Genomic DNA, 15,944 nt, shown 5'->3' with positions numbered 1-15,944 from the left:
AGTTGAATATGGTGTGTGTCAGTCTGTCTGTCCGTTCATGTCTGTGTGATAACCCTCTGTTCTCCGTCTATAGGACTCTGAGGCCATCTACCAATGGCTGTGTGAGTTCCAGCTGGAGAGCTACACTGCTAACTTCCTCGCAGCAGGATACGATGTACTTACTGTCAGTAGGATGACCCCAGAGGTCAGACGCCGGATTATCATACATTTATTGATTACGCTTAATTGATTGACACATTTGAGAGCAAGTGAGATATTAACACACGCACACCTCTACAATGTCTCTTTTCACGGCACTGAGATTTAAAACACCTCTACAATGTCTCTTTTCATGGCACTGAAATTTAAAACACCTCTACAATGTTACCTCTGTTTATTTTTTAGGTCAACAAAATAAATGAGCATGGATAAATGTATTCTGTAGTCATTTTTCTGATTGACAGCCGAATCGTGGGGTTTCTTAACCTGGTGTATGTCTGTCCAGGACCTGACTGCCATCGGTGTGACCAAACCAGGCCACCGAAAGAAGATCTCCATGGAGATAGGCAACCTGAACATCCCAGAGTGGCTGCCTGACTACATCCCTGTAAGAGACTGTGACATGACCTTTGAACTCTGTACACAGTCTCTGGCTGATGACGACAGGTCTTTGACACTGAAAGAGAGAGTTGTGCAGTAGTCTGTCGGGAATAATAATTAGTTCTTCATGTTTCATGTAGAGCTTTACAATCAGCAGGAACTGTCTTTTGTCGTACAATTATTGGTCAACAAGCTCACCGTCACTGTCATTCTGCCTTCTCTCTCTGTCCATCTCTTTCTTTCTCTCTGTCCATCTCTTTCTTTCTCTCTGTCCATCTCTCTCTCTCTGTACATCTCTTTCTTTCTCTCTCTGTCCATCTCTTTCTTTCTCTCTCCTCCCTCTTTCTCTCCTCCCCCCCTCCGGCTCTCTCTCTCTCCTCGGGCTCGCTTTCTCTCTCCTCCGGCTCTCTCACTCATCGCTCTACTCCCTCTCTCTCTCCTCTCTCTCTCTGTCCATCTCTGTCCATCTCTCTCTCTCTCTCCTCCTACTCTCTCTCCTCCCTCTGTCCATCTCTCTCCTCCCTCTTTGTCCATCTCTCTCTCTCTCTCTCTCTCTCTCTCTCTCTCTCTCTCTGTCCATCTCTCTCTCTCTCTCTCTGTCCATCTCTCTCTCTCTCTGTCCATCTCTGTCCATCTCTCTCTCTCTCTCTGTCCATCTCTCTCTCTGTCCATCTCTCTCTCTCTCTCTCCCCATCTCTCCCTCTCTCTCTGTCAGTCTGAGCTGTCAGAGTGGTTGAGTGCGATCGGTCTCCCTCAGTACCAGAAGAGACTGTGTGAGAACGGTTATGACACCATCAGCATCGTCAAGGATATCACCTGGGAGGACTTATCAGAGATAGGAATCACCAAGCTGGGTAAGAAATCATCACACTCTTCACATTGCAAGGTCACATTGTTTAGTTTAAGTGCATCTGTGTGTCAGCAGTGTGTGTGAGACCTCTTGGACACACCCCCTTTTCAATATGACAGCCTTGCTGTTGACAACCAATCAGCAACCTTTTTAACCACTTGTATACAAAAATAACTGTTCATGAAGTTCTTTGTGTTCTTCTGTCTCTCTCAGGTCATCAGAAGAAGCTGATGTTAGCCGTGAAGCGTTTATGTGACCTGCATCGTTCTCGTCACCATGCCAACGGCTCCGACACGCTCCGGCATAAACCTACCACGGTGGCTATTGAGCCCCCCGAGATCCCCTACGACTGCTACCCCCTTTCCCCTCACACCCCCAGGACACCCTTCCCCTCATTCCATGACAGCGAGCTGAGCACAGAGGTACGGAACACCATGATGGGGAGGGCAGCAGGAGGAGGAGTGGGGAGAGGGGGGTTTGGGATGGGTGTGAGGGAGAGCATTAGCCAGGAGAGCATCGGAACGTGCTCCCGCGGATCTGGGAATTCTGGGAATTTTACGGGATATTCCCAAGAGCTTCACCAACAGACTCTGGCATCGGCTGGAGTGCACAGTCGCTCGGACGAAAGCTTGGGAGGAGGGGGAAGGAGACAGGGGGGAGGAGGTAGTCCAGGGAGAGACCGACAGAGACTCACAGAGGTGTGGCCAGACCAGAAGCGCCACCCCCAGCCACCCACTAAACTACCCATCACCCCCCTCACCCCTCCTCTCACCCCCAGCTCGATGCCCCGCTTCGCCTACCCAGCCGTGCATAGTAAACCCAAACCTTGCAAGCCCCCTGCCCACCCTCACCCCTTCTCCTCTCCCCAGGCCTCCCCCACACAGAGGGCCTTCAACTACCTCCACACCCAGGAAGGAGGCACCTATATGTGCCAACGTGGTCTACCCAAGCCCCAGGCTGGAGCAATCCCCCTCCCAGGACAAGGCCTCAACACAGAGGCTCTCAAGAAACGCACCCAGAGTCTGTCCCACTACGCCCTGTCAGATGGAGAACCGGAAGACGACGAGTCATCGCTGCAGAAATCCGTCCCTCCGGTGACCATGCCCTCGTACGCAACACTAGGACGCAAAACAGGCTGCGGCCAATCAAATTCCTCCGCTGTCCAACGCCACATCAGCCGGAGCCACTCATTCGCTGTCCGCTCTCGCCGCAAAGGCCCGCCCCCTCCGCCACCTAAGAGGATGAGCTCGGTGAGTGGCAGCCAGGCCAGTGAATCAGGAGTGGCAGTAGTGTCAGGGCAGGTGGAGGTGGGAGGGGTGGAGACAGAGAGTGCAGGCAGTGTGAGAAGCATCGCAGCCAGGCTACAGGGGTCCAGGCCCGGGGGCTGCCCCTCTAAGGGGGTAGCGTTACCCTCCCCTCACACCCCCACCCTCGCATCCCACAAACCTGTACCCGCTCTGGGGCTGGGAGGCCTGAGGAGGATGGGTGGCGAGCGGAGGGATAGAGATGGAGGGATAGAGAAAAGCCCAGAAGAGGAGGAGAGAGTGCGGAAGAAGGATGGTTCAGTATTGGAAAGCTCTACATCACCTCAGAGTAGCTCCAATGAGAACCTCCCTTTTGCGGAGGAGGGCAACCTCACCATCAAACAGCGGCCCAGGATGGGAGCAGGCTTCCGGTCAGACCCTGAAATCCAACCCCAGGCTTCTCCAGAAGACCCAAAACTGCAGGCCCCAAAGTCCTTGGGAGTCCCTGAGTTCAACCTCAAAGAGTCAGACACGGTCAAACGACGGCGTCAGCCCAAAGACCGGGAAACACACACACTGGACGAGAACTTCACCGCCAGCGAAGACGACGGACACACACAGCCACACACACACAGCCGGTCCAATGGCTTCCACACACACACAAACGGAGACAAACAAGAGGAGGAAGCAGGTGTGAAGTCAGGGAGCTGTTTACAGAGAACAGAATCGACAGGGAAAGGCCAGAAACCACCCCTGTCCTCCAAACCAACCAGCCCTGTCCTCAAACCTATCCTCACCCCTATACCAGCCAGTCAACCGAAGACAGCGACAGGCAGCACACAGAACCATATAACAGCCTGTCAAAATACACACACAACCACCTGTATACCAGGCAATCCACAGAAACCAGTAACAGCAACCAAAGCAGGCATTCTGCAGAGAACAGGAACATCCAGGCCAACGAATCAGATGCCTGCTACTGTCTCTGCCTCTACACTTCCCCAGCTCAGCTCATCCATAACCTCAGCCCCTACAGCCCAGGCAACCCGCGCTCCATCCTACCACACCTTGGTGCCTCCAGGCCAGGCCGGGAGAGCAGGAAAGGCCCAGGCTGGTGAGGCCTGCTCGGAGGTGTTGGTTCAGAAGAGACTTGTTGAGACCAACACGTCACTGGAGGCAGCGCTGCAAGTTGTAGAGAGAAAAACGTCTCAGGATGACTGCACTGACGGGTAAGACACACACACGTGCAGGCAGACACACACACGTGCAGGCAGACACACACACGTGCAGGCAGACACACACACGTGCAGGCAGACACACACACGTGCAGGCAGACACACACACGTGCAGGCAGACACACACACGTGCAGGCAGACACACACACGTGCAGGCAGACACACACACGTGCAGGCAGACACACACACGTGCAGGCAGACACACACACGTGCAGGCAGACACACACACGTGCAGGCAGACACACACATGTGCAGGCAGACACACACACGTGCAGGCAGACACACACACGTGCAGGCAGACACACACACGTGCAGGCAGACACACACACGTGCAGGCAGACACACACACGTGCAGGCAGACACACACGTGCAGGCAGACACACACACGTGCAGGCAGACACACACACGTGCAGGCAGACACACACGCATACACACACGTGCAGGCAGACACACACACGCATACACACACGTGCAGGCAGACACACACACATGCAGGCAGACACACACACACGCAGGCAGACACACACACACACACATGCAGGCAGACACACAGACACACACACGTGCAGGCAGACACACAGACACTGTGTTAACACTCTCCTCTTTGTTTCCCAGTGGCAGCAGCACAGTGAAAGCAGCAGGGAATATCCTGGATGACATCGGCAACATGTTTGATGACCTCGCCGACCAACTGGATGCCATGTTGGATTAAATACCTCCTCTTCACTCAAGGCAACCTGAATAGGACCCGTAGGATTGGGTTGCAAATTGCACCCTCTTCCCTATAGAGCCCTGGTCAAAAGAAGTGCACTATATAGGGAATAGGGGGCCATTTGGGATGCATCGCTTGAATTGATTAGACTGATGCACTGATCTGCATGTTTCATAGGGTGGATGAGAGAAAGTAGGAGTGGGGAGAGGAAGAGGAAGGGAAAGTGAAAGGGCGAAGGGGGGGCAATGGGGTGAAGAGAGCAGTCACAATGTGGAGAACCTCTGACTGCACTTGAAAGAGTGTGGATATCATTAACACACACATCGGGACTTGCCTTAACTGGAGTGCATAACCCTGGATCAATGGTTTTGCTTGGCAAAGACAGCACAATAACAAAGAACAATTTACTGTGTTTTATGACATAGAGCACAGGTTTATGACATAGAGCATGGGTTTATAACATAGAGCACGGGTTTATGACATAGAGCACAGGTTTATGACATAGAGCACGGGTTTATGACATAGAGCACGGGTTTATGACACAGAGCACGAGTTTATGACACAGAGCACGGGTTTATGACACAGAGCACGGATTTATGACACAGAGCACGGGTTTATGACACAGAGCACGGGTTTATGACACAGAGCACGGGTTTATGACACAGAGCACGGGTTTATGACACAGAGCACGGGTTTATGACATAGAGCACAGGTTTATGACATAGAGCACGGGTTTATGACAGAACGAGTGGCTTTGCTACATCTTTGCTCTGAGCCAACCAGATTTTATCACAAAGGGAATAAGGGTCCATTTTTAACATTTATTGTAAATTATATCATATTCTCGTCTTAAACTTTACCCAATCTTATGTTGTGTGTCAATATTCTTACATGAGACTCTTAAATGTTACTGAAAACTGAGATTTTGTTGTTTTTACGTTGCATTTTTTTGTTTTACAAAGGGAGCACCTATTCTCTTCAAAATATACTAAACGTGATGTTAGGAGTAACTATGGTAATTAGAAAAGTACTTTGTAAATAAATAAATAAAAGTTTTATGATAACATGTAATATATTCTGAACAAAAATATAAACGCAACATTTTCAAATCAAAATATTTGTCAAATGCTGCGAATGGCAATGAGAGTAGTCTGGGTAGCCATTTGATTAGCTGTTCAGGAGTCTTATGGCCTGGGGGTAGAAGCTGTCTAGAAGCCTCTTGGATCTAGACTTGGCGATCCGGTACCGCTTGCCACGCGGTAGCAGAGAGAACAGTCTATGACTATGGTGGCTGGAGTCTTTGACAATTTTCAGGGCTTCTTCTGACACCGTCTGGTATAGAGGTCCTGGATGGCAGGAAGCTTGGCCCCGGTGATGTACTGGGCCGTTCGCACTACCCTCTGTAGTGCCTTGTGGTCGGAGGCCGAGCAGTTGCCATACCAGGCACTGATGCAACCAGTCAGGATGGTGCAGATGTAGAACCTTTTGAGGATCTGAGGACCCATGCCAAATCTTTTCAGTCTCCTGAGGGGGAATAGGTTTTGTCGTGCCCTCTTCACGACTGTCTTAGTGTGCTTGGACAATGTTAGTTTGTTGGTGATGTGGACGCCAAGGAACTTGAAGCTCTCAACCTGCTCCACTACAGCCCTGTCGATGAGAATGGGGGCGTGCTCGGTCCTCCTTTTCCTGTAGTCCATCTCCTTTGTCTTGATCACGTTGAGGGAGAGGTTGTTGTCCTTGCACCACACGGTCAGGTGTCGCGAACTTAATGATGGTATTAGAGTTGCACGTGGCCGTGCAGTCATTCCTTTTGTCCAGGGGTGAAAGGGCAGTGTGGAGTGCAAATAGAGATTGCATCATCTGTGGATCTGTTGGTGCGGTATGCAAATTGAGGTGGGTCTAGGGTTTCTGGGATAATGGTGTTGATGTGAGCCATGACCAGCATTTCAAAGCCTTTCATGGCTAGATACGTGAGTGCTACGGGTCTGTAGTCAGTTAGGCAGGTTACCAGTTGGTCAGCGCATGCTCGGAGTACAAGTCTTGGTAATCCGTCTGGCCCTGCGGCCTTGTGAATGTTGACCTGTTTAAAGGTCTTACTCACATCAGCTAAGGAGAGCGAGATTACACAGCCATCTGGAACAGCTGGTGCTCTCATGCATGCTTCAGTGTTACTTGCCTTGAAGCGAGCATAGAAGTAGTTTAGCTCGTCTGGTAGGTTCATGTCACTGGGAAGCTCTTGGCTGTGCTTCCGTTTGTAGTCTGTAATGGTTTGCAAGCCCTGCCACGGTGCAGTAGGATTAGATCTTAGTCCTGTATTGACGATTTGCCTGTTTGATGGTTCGTCGGAGGGCAGTGTCGGATTTCTTATAAGCTTCCGGGTTAATCATGCTCCTTGAAAGCGGCAGCTTTCTCTTTAGCTCAGTGCGAATGTTGCCTGCAATCCATGACTTCTGGTTTGGGTATGTACGTACAGTCACTGTGGGGACCACATCCTCGATGCACGTATTGATTAAAGCCAGTGACTGATGTGGTGTACTCCTCAATGCCATTAGAAGAATCCCGGAACATATTACAGTATGTACCAGCAAAACAGTCCTGTTGTTTAGCATCTGCTTCATCTGACCACCTTTTAATAGACCGAGTCACTGGTGCTTCCTGCTTTAATTTTTGCTTGTAAGCAAGAATCCGGAGGATAAGAATTATGGTCAGATTTGGCAAGTGGAGGGCGAGCTTTGTACGCGTCTCTGTGTGTGGAATAAAGGTGGTCTCGAACTTTTTCCCCTCTGGTTGCACGTTTAACATGCTGATAGAAATGATGTAAAACTGATTTTAAGTTTCCCTGCATTAAAGTCCCCAGCTACTAGGAGCACCGCCTCTGGATGAGCGTTTTCCTGTTTGCTTATGGCCGTATACCCCTCATTGAGTGCGGTTTTAAGTGCCAGCATCAGTCTGTGGTATGTACAAAAAATACAGCTGAAAACTCTCTAAGTAGATAGCGTGGTCTACAGCTTATCATGCACCGATTTTACTGACAATCCAACAGGTGTAGACCTTAACGTGAAATGCTTACAGTTCATATAAGAAATCAGTCAATTGAAAAAATATATATATATAAAAAAGAAATCCTTTATTTAACTTGGCAAGTCAGTTAAGAACACATTCTTATTTTCAATGACGGCCTGGGAACAGTGGGTTAACTGCCTGTTCAGGGGCAGAACTACAGATTTGTACCTTGTCAGCTCGGGGGTTTGAACTCACAACCTTCCGGTTACTAGTCCAACGCTCTAACCACTAGGCTACCCTGCCGCCCCAATGTATTCATTAGGCCCTAATCTATGGATTTCATATGACTGGGCAGGGGTGCGCCAATCAGAATGAGTTTTTCCCCACAAAAGGGTTTTATTACAGACAGAAATACTCCTCTGTTTCATCAGCTGTCCAGGTGGCTGGTCACAGAAGATCCCGCAGGTGAAGAAGCCGGATGTGGAGGTCCTGGGCTGCGGTTATGAGGCCGGTTGGATGTACTGCTAAATTCTCTAAAACGACAGAGGCAGCTTATGGTAGAGAAAAAAAAAATTCTGGCAGCAGCTCTGGTGGATATTCCTGCGGTCAACATGCCAATTGCATGCTTCTTCAAAATGCACACATCTATGGCATTGTGTTGTGTGACAGAACTACACCTTTTAGAGTGCCCTTTTATTGTTGCCAGCACAAGGTGCACCTGTGTAATGATCATGCTGTTTAATCAGCTTCTTGATATGCCACACCTGTCAGGTGGATGGATTATCTCGACAAAGGAGAAATGCTCACTAACTTTTTGTGCATATGGAACATTTCTGCTCATGAAACAGGGACCAACACATTACATGTTGCATTTATATTTTTGTTCAGTGTAGTATATTCTTGATTGTTTTTGAGGTGTGAAAACATTTAAATGTATCTAAAATATGTATTACATTATATTAAATTCCATGTATGTTTGACCAAAGTGGAAATCCAGTGTTTGCCCTCCAAAGAGTTCAAAACTAAATGGGAGGGGGAGGGTACTTTGTAAAGCACTATTGTCAAATGAAAGTGCAAGTCTTCAGGTCCAGCTGAGCTGTGGAAGGTGTTAGTGTATGTGACGTGTCAGCTGTGTACACACCAATACATTACAGTAGGACGGTCTTGGATGGTTCTAATCTACTGCATAGCATCAGGCTTTAAACCGAGCTGTACTACTGTAACCTACAGTAAGCCCTGACATAGTAACAAACACAAACCGAGCTGTACTACTGTAACCTACAGTAAGCCCTGACATAGTAAAAAACACAAACCGAGCTGTACTACTGTAACCTACAGTAAGCCCTGACATAGTAAAAAACACAAACCGAGCTGTACTACTGTAACCTACAGTAAGCCCTGACATAGTAACAAACACAAACCGAGCTGTACTACTGTAACCTACAGTAAGCCCTGACATAGTAAAAAACACAAACCGAGCTGTACTACTGTAACCTACAGTAAGCCCTGACATAGTAAAAAAACACAAACCGAGCTGTACTACTGTAACCTACAGTAAGCCCTGACATAGTAAAAAACACAAACCGAGCTGTACTACTGTAACCTACAGTAAGCCCTAACATAGTAAAAATCACAATCTGCAACTTTGTTTTCCCACTTGTTTGGAAAACTGTGGGGTGGGTCTTGGCAACTGTAACTCCCATTTTAATTCTGTGGTAACACCGTGCCACCCCCAAAGCCAAACACAAGGGGGCGGAGTTGAGCCCATTTCAGTGACGGTTTGTTGAAGAGAAAACGGCTTCCGTATGTATTTAACTTTTATGACAATGCACTGTTACAATCGACTGACTTTTCGTGTGGAGTTAAAACAAACTTGTATTTCGTCCAACCGTTTGTATGCATCTTCTCTGGCATGTCAATAATGTATATATATTATAGTTCATAAAAACATTCCATGATTCTAGCATTGTAGTCATTACATAGCTGTGGTATTTAACAGTTTTGTGCTTAATATTCTTTCGTGTCGCTGCTTCTGTTTCACGAAACTGTTTTATTACTTTGGTCAAATAGGGATTAGGGTGCCATTTGGGATGTACACTATTTAGTGCACCTTTTGACCAGAGTAGTGCTCTAAATAGGGATTAGGGTGCTATTTGGGAATTGTGACGCAGCCAGTTACTCGAGCATTAAACAGCCAGTATAGTCAGAGTATGCAGTACAATACCCATCAATACTGTACTTATACCTATAGTTCACACCCAAATTAAATATTGGTTTCATGACCCTGTAAAAGGTGAGACCGCAATGCATGCTTTGGTTTTGTTCACCTGACCCTCTCCAAATGCTAATTTATGTCATTTGGGTGAACTATTACTTAAACTGTTCGTACTGTACACAACCTTAACCAGTGTTAGTAAGTACAATGTATTTACAGGAATAGTAAACAGTAAAGTGACATTCTCACGGTAGAACATTGTTTTAGATCTCTGACTTGCTTGATTGGTCTGTCCTAGAGCAGCGTTTCCCAAACTGGGTCCTGGGGACCCCAAGGGGTACACGTTTTGTTTTTTTGCCCTAAACACTACATAGTTGATTTGAATCAGCTGTGTAAGACAAAAATCCAAACCGTGCACCCCATGGAGTCCTCAGGACCCAGCTTGGGAAACACTGCTCTAAAACACTAGCCCTTGACTTGCTGATTGGTCACTACACACCCACCTGCTTACTCTTTACAACATTAAAAAGGAGAATTTATACAAACGCGGTAATTTTCCTTTGAGATCCCACAGAGTATGCCTTTCCTCACACACACACGTTAAAAAAGACAAAAGACATGTTTGATACCACATTTATACCAGTCATCCTCAAGACATTTGACAACTCAGCCCATGTACCGTACACAGCCAGTAGCGCTCCAGGACCAGCGCTGTCACATATACAGTAGGCTAACACTCCCATCAACCCAGAGAGATTCTGGAACAGTCTTCAAACAAATTGAGGATTTCTTTCTAAGACGGAAATTGTATTTTGAGTTATGTACAAATCTAGAAGACACAATCTCGTCATTCTTTAAAACGATGAGACATAGGCAGGACAAAAAGTTAAATCACAACGATAAAAATAACGTAGGATTTTACAATAGTGGCGATTGAACACCAGTTTGGACAGGTTAACTTTATAAAGAACAGTTTACTTTGGGTTAACATCTGGAACCACATACCTCAGTCCCTTTAACCAAAATGTGACCCAACAATGATTGTCACATAGAATCTCATGTATTCTGAATGAGTTCTACAGTCAACATCTTCAAAAAGATAGGGTAGTACACCAGTGGTCAGCATTAGAATGACATTTCCTGAACAAATTCAGTGATATCTGCTAACCAGACCTCTCATTAAGCGATGGTCTTGTATTGCTAAAGAATTCAGATGGTTAGTGATTCATTAAGGGCTGGGTTTCATCCATATCGCAGAAGATCCAGGTTGAATTGTAAAGGTCATTTCCGATTGCGTTGAGGTATACAGTGTTTTCTGTGAATGCAGTCTCCGCAAACGCAGGAAAATTCACTAACTTTAGATTGAGAAATAACTCTGATCTTCCACCATACGGATTGAATCCAGCGCTCAGGCAGAAGTACTAAACACGAAAGTCTCTGGAAAGAAGTTGATTCATCTTAACTCATCCCGAAAAACTCAATCACTCCCAGCTTGCTATTAGCTATCTCGTGATTCTACAAGGAAGTATTGCAACCAATCAGATTGCAGATAGACTGAGAATAAGACTCAACACACCTTCATGACACACACATTTCTTATTTCCATATATTCCATCATCTTTGATTTCTTCATCATCCTACTAGATGGAAACTATACAATGTTTCTTATGCAGGAGTGGTGTTTCAATTTTTTTTTTTTATTGAAAAAAATAAAGTGGAAAACCCCTCAATTAGCACATGAAAATCACAAAATATTAACACTGTTCATGTCGTACATTGTGTGTCTGCTTGAGAGAGAGCAAAAGAAGGAGTGAGGGTGAGAGAAAGGAAAGGTGATTTATAGGTTACTGAAGAGTTCGTTCCTCTTGCTCCAGTCCATGGCAGGGGCCTTCTTGGATGAGCGTTTCTGGTGAGCTCTCTCCTTGGCCTGGGCTAGAGACATGCTGAGGCTCGCATTCGGCTCCTTAACCGGAGGCACCCGGACCTAGAGAGAGAACATTATGCGTTACTCCATACGTAAAACTGCCACGGGGGAACCCCCAATATTCAAAACAGGTGGATTCAATAAATTTAGAAAAGGTTGGGGGGGGGGGGGGGGGGGGGGGGGGGGTCGGGGATAGAATATGTACATAAGCAAAGGAAAAATGTATAGAATTGCTTTAAAACGGCAACATTTTCCATCAGCCTCATAACAACATTTGTGGAATTGCATCAGTAAACTACATGACTGATAGTTTTCAACATACCCCCGAGGCCATAAAGTCATGTAGAATAGCAGGAACTTTTTGATATTATAACAATTCACAGGAATATTTACATAAGACTCGGTCATCTTTTGTATCTTCTGAATATTTATCTTGATGATTAGTGACGACTTATCCTTTCACTTATACTGGGTTTTCAAAACACCCTGCACATTGCACGCACGCACACACACACACACACCTCTGGTGGAGGGGTGCTGGCAGCAGATGTTGGTAGAGAGGCAGTGGAGGTGGTGCTGGATGTCGATGCACTGACAGACACCTTAGGCTTTACTGCTACCTTACCATCCAGCTGTAGAGATAAGATACAAAGACACTAAACACAGCTTACACCTTACTGTTCAACTGTACACACACCCCTTGATTACCTGCATCACACACACATCAGCTAAACAGACCTCAGAAACATACAGCACGTTGTCATCACTGCCATCACCAGTGGGTGTGATCCTCACTGTGGCCACTAGGGGTCGGGATTCACCTTGTGGTACCCTACTCACAGCAACCTGTGTGATTCTATTATCTGGCTGAGACAACACACCAACACTGATCACTGTGCAGTCTTTTATTTGCTGCTGAACATTGACACCCATTCTCATTGACGGGGCTGTAGTGGAGCAGGTTGAGAGTTTCAAGTTCCTTGGTGTCCACATCACGAACACACTAACATTGTCCAAGCACACCAAGACAGTTGTGAAGAGGGCACGACAAAACCTATTCCCCCTCAGGAGACTGAAAGGATTTGTCATGGGTTCTCAAAAGGTTTTACAGCTGCACCATCGAGAGCATGGTTGCATCACGGTCTGGTATGGCAACTGCTTGGCCTCCGACCGCAAGGCACTACAGAGGGTAGTGCGAACGGCCCAGTACATCACTGGAGCCAAGCTGCCTGCCATCCAGGACCTCTATAACAGGCGGTGTCAGCGGAAGGCCCTAAAAATTGTCAAAGACTCCAGACACCCTAGTCATAGTCTGTTCTCTCTGCAACCGCAAGGCAAGTGGCACCGGAACACCAAGTCTAGGTCCAAGAGGCTTCTAAACAGCTTCTACCCCCCTCTGTTGTCATCTATGCATAGTCACTTTAATAATAACTTAACTTTAATAACTAAGTAAGCATATCATTGTGAGATCTACATCGGTTGTATTTGGCCATTGTGACTAATAAAATGTGATTTTGATTTGATCAACTGCTCAGAGACATTATAATGCGTATGTTCTCTACTCTCAGCTCTGTTGCCCTGAGTTAGTGGGATAGTCGGATAGTTAGCCATCTCATCTCATTAGCATAATCTCCAGCACGCCTCAGGAATTACAGAGGCTCCCAATCCCAGAGAGAGAGAGAGAGAGAGCACACTGGCCCACTGTCCACCGCTCTGATCCGACAGTTACCATGGTGACAGGGTCAGCCACGATATCGTCGCTGCCAATCCCCTAGGCTCGTTCCCAGGGTGTCATGGCTTCTTTGTCAGTCAGGGACAAATCTTATTGTGCGTCCCAAATGGCACCCCATTATCTATTAAGTGCACTGCTTTTGACTAGAGCCCAATGGGTAAAGGGGACAGGGTGCCATTTTGGGACACAGCGTTAGTGTCACTGCTTTAGATTGGTCTGCTCTCAATGAGGTGTGATTATAGTGAGTGGTTACTACCACACCCCCATCTTATCTAGCCAAGGGCTTATTTAAGTTTCTGATTTACCAATTCAAGCTCTGAATCATGTGAATGTGTACGGCAGAGCGAGAGAAGGAACATTAGGTCTAAGATGAGTGATTGTTGAGGAAAGTTTTCCCAGGAGAACCATCCTAATCTCTATCCAGGAATGTCCACTTTGGTGATAAGAGCCCGAGAGAAGTGCCCCCCACACTCCTCACCTCCTCTTCTTCTTCTGCAGCTCCATTGGACACAGGTTCAGGAAGAGGTCCTAGAGGAAACAGACAAAAAGCCAAATCAGCTGACCGGTTCTGTGGAACAATAGTTTAGTCACCATTGTGGATAAGGAATAGTGATATTATACACACGTTCAAAAGTTTGGGGTCACTTAGACATTTTTTGTCTATTAAATCAAATTGATCAGAAATACAGTGTAGACATTGTTAATGTTGTAAATAACTATTGCAGCTGGAAACTGCTTTTTTTTAATGGAATATCTACATAGACAGTACAGAGGCCCATTATCAGTAACCATCACTCCTGTGTTCCAATGGCACGTTGTGTTAGCTAATCCAAGTTTATCATTTTAAAAGGCTAATTGATCATTAGAAAAGCCTTTAGCAATTATGATAGCACAGCTAAAAACTGATTAAAGAAATAAAACTGGCCTTTAGACTAGTTGAGTATGTGGAGCGTCTGCATTTGTGGGTTCGATTACAAGCTCAAAATGGCCAGAAACAAAGACCTTTCTTCTGAAACTCATCAGTCTGTTCTTGTTTCGAGAAATGTAGGCTATTACATGCGAGAAATTGCCAAGAAACTGAAGATCTTGTACAACGCTGTGTACTACTCCCTTCACAGAACAGCACAAACTGTCCCTAACCAGAATAGAAAGAGGAGTGGGAGGCCCTGGTGCACAACTGAGCAAGAGGAGTGTCTAGTTTGAGAAACAGATGCCCCACAAGTCTCAACGTCAACAGTGAAGAGGCGAGTGGTGGGACACAATGCAGATAGCCTGGTTAGCCAATGTGCAAGAGCACTGGTTGGTGACTTTAATTATACAGTGAATTTTCCAACATCTAGTGGAAAGCCTTCCCAGAAGAGTGGAGGCTGTTAAAGCAGCAAAGGGTGGGACCAACTCCATATTAATGCCCATGATTTTGGAATGAGATGTTCGACGAGCAGGTGTCCACATACTTCTGGTCATATAGTGTAGTTCTTCATTGGAATCACAGTCCTTTTCTGTCCTGTATGAGGTCAGTGTTACTGTTGACTAATTAGTACTGTGGAAATGTAATATACCTGAATAAAGGGTTGGACTTTAGTGCCTGACTCTTCTGTCCTAGATCTTAAGGGACTTTTGCATCCTCCACACCCCAGCTGTCACCATGAATACTGTTGCCATGACTTCATCTTCAAAGAGAAGGCTATTGGCTTGGTCTAGGTTTTTTTGATAGTCCGAGTCGATATTCACGTAATAATATGCGATTCCTGTCGACCAACAAATTGAGGAAAACAAAATATTCTTTCTACGTTGACCCACATTGTAAAAGAGCCACCTTCGTTGTACAGAAATAACTAAACATGCTGTTGTTCAATGTACATGCAACCAGGTCAGAAATACCAAACTACAGTTCGTAATACTCCTATGTAGGGAAATAGAGCCAGCGAGAAGAGTCTGTGGCTTCAGGTTATTTGATGTGGGAGACTGGGGACTGTGTCCAAGTAGGCTACTATATGTAGTTAAAACATTTCACCACAGGTAAGACATATACACTTGTTTAGTATAGTCTTGTAATTCTACTCACTTTATTGTCCATTTGTTTGTGTTGTTGGTTTTGACTACCTTAATGTTACGGTCAGTAGCTAGCTAGTTGTCCATTTGTTTATTGTCCATTTGTTTGTGTTGTTGGTTTTGACTACCTTAAATGTTACGGTCAGTAGCTAGCTAGTTGTCCATTTGTTTATTGTCCATTTGTTTGTGTTGTTGGTTTTGACTACCTTAATGTTACGGTCAGTAGCTAGCTAGTTGTCCATTTGTTTATTGTCCATTTGTTTGTGTTGTTGGTTTTGACTACCTTAATGTTACGGTCAGTAGCTAGCTAGTATTCACTCACGTGGCTGCTAGCGCCGTCATGGAACGGGCATGAGGGAAGCCATGGTCGTCAACCGATTGATCTTCTAGTCGATCAA

At 46.2% G+C, this 15,944-nt stretch overlaps 2 protein-coding genes across 2 annotated transcripts in view; one reads left to right on the top strand and one right to left on the bottom strand.

The window, feature by feature from the left end:
* LOC109888865 (caskin-2) overlaps window positions 1–5,860 on the top strand; it is an 82,867-nt gene extending 77,007 nt beyond the window's left edge. Inside the window, 5 exon segments of the mRNA XM_031805095.1 lie at window positions 74–184; window positions 485–586; window positions 1,295–1,433; window positions 1,643–3,902; window positions 4,524–5,860. Coding sequence (XP_031660955.1) covers window positions 74–184; window positions 485–586; window positions 1,295–1,433; window positions 1,643–3,902; window positions 4,524–4,620 — 2,709 coding nt within the window. The 3' untranslated portion in view covers window positions 4,621–5,860.
* Window positions 5,861–10,457: 4,597 nt separating this feature from the next.
* The window catches only part of LOC109889426 (Na(+)/H(+) exchange regulatory cofactor NHE-RF1), a 32,017-nt gene continuing 26,530 nt past the window's right edge, over window positions 10,458–15,944 (bottom strand). The window contains exons 4-6 of the mRNA XM_020480846.2: window positions 13,973–14,022; window positions 12,284–12,394; window positions 10,458–11,822 (exon numbers count right to left, since the gene is read on the bottom strand). Coding sequence (XP_020336435.1) covers window positions 11,676–11,822; window positions 12,284–12,394; window positions 13,973–14,022 — 308 coding nt within the window. The 3' untranslated portion in view covers window positions 10,458–11,675. The remainder of the gene's footprint in view (window positions 11,823–12,283; window positions 12,395–13,972; window positions 14,023–15,944) is intronic.

The sequence above is a fragment of the Oncorhynchus kisutch genome, linkage group LG25 (genome assembly GCF_002021735.2).
Source record: "Oncorhynchus kisutch isolate 150728-3 linkage group LG25, Okis_V2, whole genome shotgun sequence".
Lineage (NCBI taxonomy): Eukaryota > Metazoa > Chordata > Actinopteri > Salmoniformes > Salmonidae > Oncorhynchus > Oncorhynchus kisutch.
The sequence above is the reverse complement of the archived record's forward strand: the minus strand, read 5'-3'. Positions and strand labels throughout refer to the sequence as shown.